The sequence below is a fragment of the Neolamprologus multifasciatus genome, chromosome 13, assembly GCF_963576455.1.
Source record: "Neolamprologus multifasciatus chromosome 13, fNeoMul1.2, whole genome shotgun sequence".
Taxonomy (NCBI): domain Eukaryota; kingdom Metazoa; phylum Chordata; class Actinopteri; order Cichliformes; family Cichlidae; genus Neolamprologus; species Neolamprologus multifasciatus.
Window position 1 is genome coordinate 32,563,418 of NC_140451.1, and position 14,368 is coordinate 32,577,785.

Genomic DNA, 14,368 nt, shown 5'->3' on the forward strand with positions numbered 1-14,368 from the left:
GAACTGCAGGTCACGTCTTTTTCCATCTGGGCCTTTTTCCCATATGGCGAATTATCCGCACAGATTATGAACGCATGTTATTACAGGATTTAGGACAATTAAACAAATGCTGCTTTGGAGAGTGCAAGCAGAACAAAAACGATTTTTCTGTTACATAAACTTTTACTGGAAACATCTTGAAACCACAGATAAGAGTGAGGATACTTAATCTCCTCAGTCGGTCCTGTTCCAGTGCTTATTTACCAGTCATCACAGAGCACTTGGTGGTCTCCCCTCTGTCTCCACTGTGAGTCTCTGTGCAGTAAATGTGGCCTCGTGATACAGGAACGGCCACAAAGGTGGTTTTGAGTACTTTTCGTACTCGTTTCATAACTCATCCTCACGATACTTGACGAGGCGCCTACAGGGAGCAGCCAAAAGAAGAAAAAGTTCATGCTCATGGACGTGAAGTTCACCGTTTTTCATTCTATTGCTTTCATATTTATTGATTTGTGTCTATGTGTCATAAGGTGTGATACAGTCTGGATGTAGAGGCACGAGTACTTTGCCAGCAGCGTAAATAATTTCTCCAATTTATTTGATTTTATTTCCTTCACACCTTCTTACTAAACCCACTCTGTCAGGTTTAGGCAGTAAAATCACTTGGAAGGATTAGAAAAAGATCACAGCTTGGTTAAAATGTCGTCACGCTTTAAAAATGTCCACCTGCACGTAACGTTTCAGCAGCAAAAGCTAAGTGAATGTCGTCCATCCCATGAGTCCTGAGTAAAAGTGCCAGATGCAGTGGGACCAAGTGTGGATTTGATAGAGTTAATGGATCTGGAAAGCCAGTCCAAAGCAGGGAGACCGAAGGAAGACAAGAGGCAGGCTGGTTGGTCCATGACGGAAGTCATGCACATGGAGAAATGAGTTAAAGTTTATATAAGGCACGGTGATGATGAGATGACGCCAGGGAAAGACCATCTCTGAATCGAGGAGGGGGCCTAAGGGTACGTCTTTCGCCATCTTACAATGCTGTGCAGCCATTCCCCAACTCTCTGTGAATGGGACTCATGACCATTGATCAGTGGGCATCAGTGTTGCTCAAGTTACTTGAAAAAAGTAATCAGTAACTAATTACTGATTACTTCCCCATGAAAGTAATCCAGTTACTTTACTGATTACTTATTTTCAAAAGTAATTAAGTACTTAGTTACTTTTTAAAAACACGATTTACAACCTGAATAGGTGATAAAGTGATAGATCTTTCAGCCCAATTCTACTTTTTCTCCATAATCATCATACAAAATGTAATCAAATGGAAAAGTCTCTTTTTAAAACTTGTTTTATTAGTTTTAATCTTTTAACTTTATGCATCAAGCAAACATTTAATTATATGCAACATTCTCTGACTGGAAGAAATTAGTTTAATATTTAAACCTATTTTCTGCACATTCCAGCACATAAAATAAAATATTTTGTGTGTTTACACTCAGTCTTTCAAATAGATGCAAGTAAAACACAGCAGAAAATAAATAAAGTCAAAGACTAGCGGTCCTGTTGCTCTATTTTCACCTGTAAAGCAGGAGTGGGGTAGGCGGAGGGTTACCCTGGTGCAGGTGTGCAGCGGTCAGTGGAAGAATCCGCGAGTTTCTCTGTGAGTTTCCCATTACGTCATAGCTACTCGCTGCTTGCTCGGAAGTTTAGGGGTTTTTTTCTCTGTAAAAAGAAGTTTTCTTCCCACGCACAACGGACACTAATGTTTTTGTCACTTTTTATGGAATCAAACTCAAAGTAAGGTCAGTACTTCCACGCTTTAAACGCTGCACGCTCATACTCTCTCTGCACTCGATATATGATCCATTGTTGATCTGCACACAGCTGTTGTCACGAACGTCGCACTCTCTTACGTCACTGTCATGAGACATTCTCGCAAAAAATCACGGTTTTAGTAACGCAGTAACGCAGCGTTCCTACGGGAAAGTAACGGTAATCTAATTACCGTTTTTGCAATAGTAATCCCTTACTTTACTCGTTACTTTAAAAAAGTAATCGTTACTGCCCATCTCTGGTCGGCATTGATCAATGGTCATGAGAATTTGCACAACTATGATGAAGGAACTGACCTCCCAGCCCATTGTTCCTTCAGTGGGCTGGTTTCAGTCATTATGCAAATGTACTGTTTATAAGATTGAAACCTGCAGTCAGCTGAGACTGAAGACGTCACTTGGATGATGACCAAACGATTCTCCCACAAAACGCTACGTCCAGATGAACAGAATCAACTTTTGGAGATTTACTTACCTGGATGATTGAGCGTGCATCAAGATACTTTAAAGATTAATAAAACAAACACAAACAGAGCAACGAGAGGCAAAGCAACTGTGGAAAAAGGAAGAGGACACTAGGAAGAGGAGACTTACCATCCATAAATACATATTGTAGGGAACAGACCAGGGAGAGCATAACATGGGCCTCAGATGACTCAGTCTCAGTATCCCATCCTAGTAAGGACTGTGAAGAACCAGGCTACGTGTCAGTTATCAGTTAGGTTGTTGTCACTGATCGTAGTTTAGTTCAAATAACGTTTTTAGCTCAGCTTTAATCAGTGGTTTAATCAGACTATTTAATCTCTCTGAAAACATTTAGACGTGGAGCTCAAAATATTCCACAGTGAAATAAAACACTTGGAGTGTCCCCAGAATACACACTGACTCCAGGTCAGCGCTCAGAAATTGAAAGCATTCAAGCCAAATGTGAAAAGAAAACATGTTGAGGGAAAACCTCTCACATGACATCAGGAGCCACATTTTCTATCTCCCCTCCGCCCACCGCCCCGACGCTCCACAACAACAGACAGAAGTCTGTCCGTCAGAATTATTTATGCCCTCGCTGGCGAGTCATGAGGATAAACAGCCAGAAATTATTTTTGAATCTTGTTTGAACCCTGTATGGTTAAGGAGAGGGATGACAGAGAGCGCGAGAAAGATGGATACAAAGCGCCAGAGTCGGGAATGGAGGCAAAAGTCGGACAGAAAAAAAGATACGAGCCATTCATCAGTCTCATCCTTCTGACAACTCTGCAGCTCGGCTTCATTTTCTCCCTCCGACTTAGAGGCCGGTCAGGACGGCTCCGCTCACACGGGAGCAAAGGAAAATCAATCTGTATCCTCCCGGGATGTCATTAACTCAGAGCAGGAAGCCACCGTGGTGACTTTTAAAAACACAGGACTGAAAAACGTTTACGAAAAATACCCTTAACGTACACGCACTGATGTCTGTTATTAACGAATGGTATTTAATTATGTTGCTAAGCACGAAAATCTCTGCTTACTCTGGTTCATTTCTGTTTAAATGAGTCAGATTGGACTATATGAAGGCACCAAGTCACACACTATTAATCAACGGCTAATCTTTATCCACAGCGCGTTATGAGGAATTAGAGCGCTTTATTAAAGGATTTAAAATCCATGAAAAGCACCATACTAATCTAAAGCACTTTGCATATTTACCAATCTTAGAATCTTAAAGTTGGAAAAATATGTTAAACTGCACCTAAAAGTAGCCAAAACTCCTCGGTGGTGTACAATCGGCCAAGAATCAAAAATCAGTGTGTTGTGTCATGTGATCAAAGTCTTAAGAGTAGCAGAAGATGGGGAGAGGCTGTCCACATAAAGCGTCCAAACAACAGATGTCCAGTCTCTGAGTCAGGATGACTAAACACAGCTGCTCCAGATCTGGAATTTGGCTCTGATATTTAGAAAAAGTGTTTACCGTTTTTTCAAAATAGCAAACACAAAATGTGTTTCTGGGGTCGGGTAGAGTCACAGACGAAAGCTGCAACGCAGACGCTCCATCTCTCCTGCAATCAATTCACCTCGTTAAAGCACATTTCCAGAGCTGGCACCGTGCGTTTGGCCCGAATGATGGAACTCAAGTGTGAAACCCAAAACGTGTTCCTCAAACATCTTCATGCATGTTTTCTGCATCCAGAAAAAGCTGAGCTTATTCACAGCCCCCACCGTTTGGACTCTAAAGAAAGTTTACAGCAGAAAGAAATCTGACTGCCTCAACTTTGTGTTGTTGTGGGACGATATTAACCCTCTGAGGTGACGGTGATGACCCAGCGCTAACCGTAACTCCGATTCTGAGCAATCAGAGGATATGTCATCTTCTTTTCTCATGAAATTGTTCTCTAAAGTCTTGGAGAAAAGAAAATAGTCATTCTAACAAACACACATTAAAAGTAGGGGTGCAACGATACTCTTATCGATATTGAACCGTTCGATACATTGCTTTCGGTTCGGTACGCATATGTATCGAACAATACAAAATTTTTAATTTATTTTATCAACTTTCCTTCTGACGGTGCTGTCTGTGTTGAGCGCTCAGTGGATCTGCGCTCGACAGTGCAGCCTAGGCGCAGTAGTCGAGCGCAGATCCACTGAGCGCAGCGCAAGCTAGCAAGACAGAAGCTAAGCTCGTTGCAACATGGCAAATTGAACCTCCCCCACCCTCATTCAGATCTGGCGTTTGGAACTATTTTGGTTGTCATGTGACGTATGACCCTGAAGGTAAGCGCGTCATGGACAAAAGTAAAACAGTATCTTGGATGTGCCACGCAATGCTCAATTACATTGGTGGGAACTAGTGTGTTAGCGCAGTTAGCTCGTTAACGTGTTGGCCGTCCAGCCCCACACACGGGGCGATCCGCGGTAGCTCGTTAACGGAGATTTGCCGTGTTGTGGCGTTAACGTCATTTCAGATTAACGCTGACAGCACTAGTGGGAACACAACGAATATGACTGCACATTTACTCCGACATCATCCTCGTGCAAAGACAAGTGGAAGCAGACAAAAACAACAAGCACACATGCTACAAACTTTAGCCGAGTCATTTAGACAGCCGTTAGCACATGATTCTCCTTGTGGGGACCTGATATGTTTAATATGCTGCTGAGAATATAGCCCAGAAGAAGCGTATAGTAGAGCTTTTATTTTGGAAAGAGACATTTCTCTGTAATAAACTCTCTTTTCCAAAGATGAGTGATTTCTCCATCAGATAGATTAATTTTATTATTACTTTGTTGTTTCAGCAACATTAAATTTAAAAACTGTACTTTTGAGTTAAAATATATATTTATAATTTTAATAAATGACAAATTAAAAAGGCATGAACATTTTTTTGTATCGAAAAAATATCGAACTGTTACACCAAAGTATCGAACCGAACCGTGAATTTTGTGTATCGTTGCACCCCTAATTAAAAGCTATTAACAAAAAAGAGTCAGTTTGGGCCTTCTCCAAAATATAGGATTAGGGTTAGCACCTGTGATGTCTTAGACCTTGGATCAGAGGAGGCATAAGAGGCATAAGAACTTAATTTATCTCTTGGAAAAGTCTCTTACACCTAAAATAAAACTGCAGAGGCGCCCCACTGGGCAGTAGTGCAGAAATAAATCTCCTGGTATATTCAATTACAAGAAGGCATCAGAACAAAATGTCCTAAAAATAGACACAACATTATTACTTAGTATTTAATACACCGTCCATGTGGTACAGTGAGGAGCAACACACAGAAACAACTGCAGTTCGATGGCAGCACATGTCAGTTTTACCATGTGTAGTTCCTTTGAGTGTCGTGATCCTAATGTGGGATGAAACTCTGCAGAGTGGTCGGCTGACACATTATAAATCAAAGAGTTTCTAAACTATTTAAAGAAACTTGTTTCGTCCCATTTGAAGCCACATTAGATGCAGTCGTGAAGTTCACGAACCCAAAAAACAAAAACCATCTTAGATTGAAACTTGGTCGTTTCCCACTTCAGCTCCCACTTCTAGGCCCCCTCCTCTTCTCTTTATATCTGCTTCCTCTTGGTTCTGTACTGAGAAAACACGGCATTCCTTTCCACTTTTATGCTGATGACCGTCAGATCGATGTCCCTCTAAAGAAAAAAGGCAGATACCTTACACAGCCATTACTTCAGTGTCTCGATGACATTAAGGCTTGGATGTCTGTTAACTTTTAAAATTCAATGATAAAAAGACAGAGGTGATGGTTTTTGGTAGCCCCACTGAGACCCCCAATGTGTGTGTAGATTCCCTGGCACAGTATGTTAAGCCAACTGTCACAAACCTGGGGGTCAAAGTGGACTGTGATCTGAAGTTTGATAATCAGATAAAAGCAGTGGTAAAATCAAGCTTCTTTCACCTCAGGCAGCTGCAAAAATAAAGCCAATTCTTTCACGGCAGCACTTTGAGACAGTGATCCACGTCTTTGTTAGACTCGGCTGGATTACTGTAATGCACTTTATATTGGGGTCAGCACATTATATATTAGTCATCTACAGGGTGCAAAGTGCCGCAGCTCGTCTTTTAACTGGCACTTTCCAAACAAGGTTTGAGCACATTTCCCTGTTTTAGCTTCACTTCACTGGCTGCCCGTTTCTTCTAGGACTCATTTTAAAATTCTTTTATTTGCTTTTAAAGCTCTCCATGGCCTCGCCCCATCTTATCTCTCTGAGCTGCTACAGCCTCATACACCCACCCGCTCTCTCAGGTCAGCTGATCAGCTGCTCCTGAAGATACCCAGGACTGGGCGTAAACTTCGTGATCGTGCTTTTGCTGTAGCAGCTCCAAAACTGTGGACCGAGCTTCCTTTAGAGATCAGACAGGCCAGTTCTTTATCTGTTTTTAAGTCACTCTTGAAAACCCACCTCTTTACCCTGGCCTTTGACACCACGTGAGATGTTGGTTTTTATTTTTTATTTTAGTTGTTTTTAGGTGATTCGATGCTGTTTTATCTTGTTTTTGTTTTAATATAGGGCTGTTTTAATTTTATGTTTTATGTGTTTTATTTATTTATTTTGCTGTTTTCTGTTATTCTATTGTTTCAACTTATTTTCTGTACAGCACTTTGTTCCTGTGCTGGGTATTTTAAAGTGCTTTATAAATAAAATTGGATTGGATTGGAGCTCCAACTGGGCAAATATTCAGATTCCAATTATCAATATGATTTTTGATTTTAAAGATTATGAAAACAAAATACTCCCAATAAAACAATCTTTTGTTTCTTGCTGTTCCTATTGTTACATACTGCACCTCCTCCATAAAAGATCTTCCACAAAGAATGATTATTAAAGATTATTTTGCCCAAACTTCTTTTACATCCACATGCAGCCTACTTTGATCTTATGTGGGCTGGAATATAAGGAAAAGATCAGTTTCTCAGCATGTCTCAGTTTTTCTACGTGATAAAGAAACATTGCTGTAGTAAAAACATCTATCAGCACAACTCTTTAGGCTTCAATTGTAAGTAGTGCATGTATAAAAAGTAATAGAAATATGTTACTCTGTTGTAGTAAGAGTGGTCATGTGGAAGATCTGTATTAGCAGGAAAGCAAAAATACTGTAAAAAGTCCAAAATTTATGTCATTTTTCACATTTTGCAAAGCCACTGGTGCAGGTTGGAGTCTTCGCCAGGTTGTCTTCAGCCCTCATGTTTGACTCCCGTGGCCTGAGGTCCAGGTGTCAAACTCCTGAAACCTGCTGCAACACACCTGAATACAATTAGCAGCTCATTAGCAAGTAGCTCAATGGCAGTTCAGCCATTTGATTCATGTTACAGCAGCTCATGAGATAATGAACACGGTGCAATAAAAGTACTTTTAGAAGTACATTTTTCCAAACACTTACATTTACTTATATTTACTTGAGTAGTGTTGGGGGTTGGCACCTCAGCATGCAGTCAAGTCTCGGTAATGACCGGCCCTCGAGGACTGGAGTTCGCCACCCCCGGCTCAGGGTGATCACTGCCTCTGACAGTGGAACGCTGCTTGTCCTGTCAGAGTTCAGGTTGGGCTGGTTTAGGAAATCCCTGATGGGAAAGAGTTAAGTTCTGTCATGGTGTCTATGCGAGTGAGTAATCAGGTTACAATAAGATTAGGGATGGGTATCGTTTAGGTTTTATTCGATACCGGTGCCAAACCGGTACTTTTGAAACAGTGCCGGTGCTTAAACAGTGCTTAATGAATGGAAAACACAAAATTGGTCCAAAAACTTCTCATGTTCAGCTGTTTTTTTGTAAAAAGATAACAATGTTAGCCTTTTCTGCAGCTATGGGGCATATATGGTATCACTCTTGGCTGGAAGCAGCTTAATCAATGGAAAAAAAACAAACTTTGTCCAAAAACCTCTCATGTTTAACTGTTTTCCACTTTTTCTTTGGTCATTTTAGCCTTTTTGTCCAGGGTGAAGGGAGTATCTGCCATCAAACAAGAAGACAGCCACATGTAGCTATGATGGTGTTTGCTAGTTCACCTTACATGCATTAATGTAATAACGTGGTTAGCCTACTCAACGTAAATTACACACGAACAACATTAAGCTACTCATGCAGAGAAGAACGGCTGCTGCTGCATCATCATCCTCATCATTTCTGCTACACTGGCAGGGCTAGGGGCCAGGACTCTCCTCTTCGGGTTTTTGGGGGATGTTGCTAACTCCTTGTCCGATAACAGGAACCACACCTGCAGTAGATGTGCTCGGTGTGAGGTCTCGCAGCAAGCTATCAAATACGGCGCATTTCTCGGCTTTAAAAAAACGCTATGCGTCGCCAGGTGTTTCATCAGATTTGAGGTGTTTCCTCCTTTGACAGTATCACAGTATCACCTTAAAGCACTTGTTGCAGCTGCTGAGTTTGCATATTTTGCTGTGAAGTACAGCCAGACTTTGACCACTTCACCTTGGGCATTTTTAATCTGTAGCTCTGCTCTAAAAGAACGTACGTACCTGGACCCGCCTACTATCCTCGGAAACGTAAAATGATTGGCTAGAATCTAAAGTGTATCACATCTCAGGAAAAAAAAGCACCGAAATGTGCGCTGCTTTTCGGTCTGGTTACTACCGTTTATGTCAGATACCACTACCCATCCCTAAATAAGATTATAATATTAAGCAAAGCAAATGATTATTACCATGTGTTTTGCTGACCTTAATTTGAAGGTCTGCAGTTGTCACTTTGTTTCCTGGAAGTTCAGCTCTGAGAACAAACCTTTGTGATCTGTGATGTGATAGCTCCTCCAGTGTGTCTGAGAGCAGAGTTTCAGTCTCAGGGGGGCAAATCTGATGAGCAGGGCAGGTGTTTCCACTGAATGACCTTCACACGCTTCAGGATGGTACGGAGGAACTCAGCTTTGACTGACCCCAGGTCTGAGTGTCAGTTTTACATTTAAAGTCTTTGTCATGAATAAATAACAGTGTCAGTCTCAAACATCCATCTTTGGGTTAACAAGGTCTTATCATTGATCCACACATGATGTGGATCCTGGATCCTCTAGTTGCATTCAGACACAAGTATCTACAACAAGGTAACATAAAATTATTACAGCTTTCTGGTAAATATGTTGATACCGTCTGAAAGCAATTTATCAATCAATATGTAGATTGATGGATTTATATTGTGATGGTTTCATGATTAGCTGTGAGACCGGGCTGGAACAACCTTGCAGACTCAGCACAGCGTATGTATTTCTGCAGTGTAATTACGCTGTATGGAGTGAAAGAGTGTCAGAGATGCAGATGCACACTGACAGAGCTGTTTTTTTTGAGGCATGATACAGCAAAATGCAGAGGGAGATGAGAGGAGCTGCACTCTGCTGCACCAGCAGCCTCGAGCTGCCAAAAATAGGAGACAGACTCCAGAATCGGGAGACTCCCTCTTCGCTTTGCAGCTGCAGACACAAACACTTTTTCCTTTTTGAATGTTTCATGAAAAGGGTAGCTCACGTCATCTGAAAGAGGCAGGAATGTATGTATCTGTCAGGAATGACAACTTTCTTATTTAACCTCAGTGATGCAGGGATAGCACATGGACCAGAAGCCCATAAAGAGGCTGAGAGGTCAGCTTTCCTGAGGCCAGCTGGGATCAAAGCTGCAGAGATTGCTGCTCGTTGATGCGTTTGCACATGGAGAACAAAACCCTTTGGATCTAATCTGCTTATGGCGCCGGTGGCAGAGAAGTCCTGTCTCTCTGGTGCTGCTGTGTTGTGAGTTCTAGTAAAATGTTGATGTTTTGAGGAGCTGCAGAACGACAACTTTTTCCCTCTAACAGGCCGATCAGTTCTCTTCATCACATCGATTTCTCTGGAGGATCTTTGCTGGCGATGAAAACTGGGTCCTAAGTGTCTTAGGTTCGCCTGTCAGGTGGGCACGCTCGCCATTTTTACCCCTCGGCCTGAAAGGCTCGGGCGCGATGACCCAACTTTTGTTGAGCGCAATAATTGATTTTCAAGTCGATACCACTGGGTTTTTTTTTGTTTTGTTTTTTTTTTTTTTCCAAACTTTATTGAAATTATAAAGCGAACAGTCATTCCAGTTTCAGTTTGTTACAGTAGACATACAAGGCAAATAAGAGCAACAATATACAGTACAATGAAATAAAAAGGATAAATAAATTTAAAAAAGAAAAAAAAGGGGGGGAGGAATGTGACAGACTTCATAACAACTTTGTACTTTGAAAGTTGTGGACAGCTCATTCGTTAAACATTTCTGAATGAATTTCAATCAATGACAAACCTTTTTATTGGAAGTTAATTTAAGAGAGTTTAAGTAATAATCAATTTCAATTAAAAACAAATTAAATGATGGGGTTGAGTTTTGAAATTTACATTTATATATATGGAATTTCCCTAATAAGATATAAAGATTGACAATGGCACATATTTTTTTTTCTTTAGCTTCAAAATAAGTGATAATGTTCTTCCCTTCAATTTTGATTTCGTATGTTGTCTTGCACAGTATATAATTTTCAAGTCGATGCCACTGGTGCATCTACAAATAATCTCAGTGACGCCGACCTCGGGGTCAGAGGTCAAGTTTTCAGAAAGTCTCGTGAATGTGATAACCCAAGAAGGAAGTCACCTAGGAGTTTCAAATTCTGGGAGCTGGAGGTATTTTTTCATCAGTTTGCAGATATTTGAATATTTGAGTTCTCCTGTAACATCGTGATGCACCCGAGGGCAGGATTCACGATATCATGGTCTTTCTTTTCGTCTTTGCTCGGCACCTCGACCGAGCGGGTTTGCATCCTTGCTGAAAACAATCACTTTGTAAATCTGCTGTTCTGAAAGCGCCGATGTTTGTAAAACCTGAACAAAGACACAAAAGTGCACACTGCATTTGAACCATGTTCTTCTGCTTCAGGCTTCCTCCATCGCTGCAGAGCAGAGCCAGGTGGTTCCTGCTTTACATTCAGAGGCGGTGTGTGTGTGTGTGCATGTGTGTGTTTCAAACCACCTCTTATTTAATTCCTGTAACAAGTGTGAAAGTATGTGTGACTGCTGTTCCTGCACCTTTACAAAGCTCTGTAAAGGTGCGTTCACTAGATGAACCTTCACAAAGCAGCTCCTCGCAGCGCCGTTCCTCCCATGATTCCTGTTCGTTCAGCAGCAGCAGCTGCAGCTGCATCAGTGTGGATCGTCCTCTGAAGTGTGCCTAAGTTTACAGTGTAAAGAACAAACCATCGATCGTATCGCTCTGAAACAGTTTCTCTTGTTTCTGTCTCCTTCAGACATATCCCATGGTTCTCGAGTACCGGCCACGCATCGACTTTGGCTGAACCACGAGTGCAAGAAGAGGACCACACACACATACACACACACACACACACACACACAAAGTCATCCATACAAAGCAAGCAAGACATTAAGAACATCTGCATTTCCAAGAATAAACTACACACACACACATACGCACGCCAACCATATGCAGAAAAAGAGAGAAATTTAAATGTATTTTTGTACAGCCAATGATGAAGTGCTTACGTTGTTATGTTAAAGAGCTTTTATGCTACATAGAATAATATATGCTATAATATATGATATTTTTAAATGTATGTCCCTGTGCCTAAAAGAGCTGTTCGGATCAGAAATGAAGTATGACCATATCTCCTCTTTGCCTGTCTAACTCTAACTGTAGATTAAATGTTGATTTTCTACTGCTGGCGGCTGTGTTTGTCTGAATCTGCGCTTTGATCGCTTCACTATCAGCATGTGTGCACATATGGTTCATATGGAGCTGATACGGGCATCACTAAGAGGTCTTTGCTCAAACACAAGTATCAGCACCGAGTTAACTAACGACCCTTTAAGTTTAGCTCCGCCTCTCATTTGGAAAGCCTTTTTAAACGAACCTTTGTTGATCCGACAAAGAGATTCAGCGAGTGCTCAGCTTCTTTCTGGACTCAAATGCTTTTCACAAACACATTTTCATTTGCAAGCATGAGAAGGAAGTCGAGCAGAGCTCAGAACCTGCAACTCTGTTACCCACATGCGGCGGTGCTCTGATTAAAAACATTAATATGGAAATGAACAACGGCCCTTTTTTAATAAGATCTATTTGCTTTCACCACACTGCTGCTGGTTTAACATTACGCCAGATCTGCAGTTGGATTTACATCTAAATTCAACTGAAACGACTATTTTTAAAGCTGTAAGGCTGCTTTATTTATCTTACTATAACACACCAAAATTCCTCCTACGTGATCAGGAGCTGAGCAGCCAAACTTGGCACATCCTGGGAGCTTCACATATGTGTCAGGTATTATAATCTTATCATATTTTCCAGCTATCGCCTTGTTTTTTAGCACCTATGAACCTATAACACCTCAAAAAAGTGTGGTATCATTTTTATTTCACCACAACTGCAAAACTTCAGTTAATGACTGAGGTATTATGATGCTATGTGGTTACCTGGCAACCACCTAACAGCAAACTAAACTGAACGTCTATGAAAGATGTCTTATTTGTTCAATTTCTGCACGAAAACATCTCAAGAAGTGCAAATCTACATGCTTAGCAACCACATAGCAACAAGCTAAAATTAACCATTTTCAGGATATAAAAAACATCTATCAGCCTTATTTTTTTTTATCTCCTTTATGTGATTAAATATATCAATTTGCAACAAGGATAAAAATACTGTAGATATGCTACTTTTAATTGGTTTATTTGCACAAATCCAGGTAGGGTTCAAAGTGGCTTGCACAGCCGCTCTGTTTGAAAGGTCTTTTTCCTTTCAGATCATCAATGTTTCATTTTGCTCTCAATTGTTATTTTATTTCTATAAATGCAGAAATGCAGGAACATCGTGGTGCTAATGTAATAAAAATATACCACATAGTAATTTAAAGCTCACTTTAGTGGAGTTCTGTGGAAAAATATTTTAATTATTTACACTCCACAGACAGGTGTTAGCTACAGCTTCACCTTTAAGCTCAAATATGAAGAAACTGATCATCCTAAAGGATGAGAGTGTGACAGGAAGGCGGACAGCGGATATTTAAAGTGGAACTGCAGCTTTTCTGTCCTGTATATTCTGTTTCAGCAGCCGGTGTCCATAACAAACATGGTGAAAATTTGAAATGAGATCACTGTAAGTAGAAGTGAATCGCATGAGCCAAAAGTTCATGTTTCAGACTGCAGAAACCCTCTGAAGTCTTATGTTCTCATCTTAGCCCCAACACTGAAACCCAAGCCAGCGTTACAGAGAAGAGCAAAAAGCACTTCCTGGAGACAAAACCTAAATAACCACCGAGGTGAGTCAGATTATTACAGTTCACATTGTTTTCGTCCAACAATTACAAAGACGTGGGAGAAGAAGTTAAAATGAGATAAATAACTCATAACTAGTGTAGCATCCGCTGTTTCTGACAGTTTGATGAAGAACCTTCATGACATCAAAGAGATTTGGCTAAAGGATAAGAAACTAAAACTGCTTTGTTAGTTGGCTGTAATATGAGTGGACGACCCGAGTGGAGTCCAAGAATAAAATTATGGGATTCTGCAGGAAATGTGCACAATAATTCCCTTTAAAGTCTTAAAAAGACACTGAGAGCTGTTTGGGTTTAAATGCATCAGGATCTGAAAGGCAGGAAGAACGTGACCAAACATCCAGCAGAGCCTGAATGGAGAGAAGGAGCTTCTTCCTTGAACCGTTGATTCTTCCCTGGACTTAAAGGTTTTACACATTAAATCTATCATATGTGATTTTTTTTTAATAAAAGGCACATTTCTAAATTGCGAGCTAATCTTCTCCTCTGAACTAGAGAAATGATCAAGCCTAGATTGTTGCAACGCCCTTTTTTACCAGATTAAAAACGATCTCTGTCACGCCTCCGAGCAAAACAAAATTCATCACCCCAGTTTTATTCTCTTTGCATTGGCTCCGCTCTAGAATTCATTTTAAGATTCTCACACTTATCTCAGCTTCTTGTTAAACACACTGCTGCTCGCTGTCTTTGCTCACGAGCTCCAAATCTATCGGTTCACCGTTAAAGACTTTCGGTTTAATCAGACGTTCTTTTATTAGTTCTTTTGTTATTTTTAATTAC

At 40.7% G+C, this 14,368-nt stretch overlaps 1 protein-coding gene across 7 annotated transcripts in view; it reads left to right on the forward strand.

Annotated features, from left to right (window-relative positions):
- Positions 1 to 11,979, forward strand: part of LOC146505844 (polycomb group RING finger protein 5-A-like) — a 37,892-nt gene extending 25,913 nt beyond the window's left edge. For all 7 annotated transcript variants that reach the window (XM_085182438.1, XM_085182440.1, XM_085182439.1 and 4 more), the window contains one exon: positions 11,549 to 11,979. In XM_085182438.1, coding sequence (XP_085038564.1) covers positions 11,549 to 11,596 — 48 coding nt within the window. In that variant the 3' untranslated portion in view covers positions 11,597 to 11,979. The remainder of the gene's footprint in view (positions 1 to 11,548) is intronic.
- The last annotated feature ends 2,389 nt before the right edge of the window (positions 11,980 to 14,368 follow it).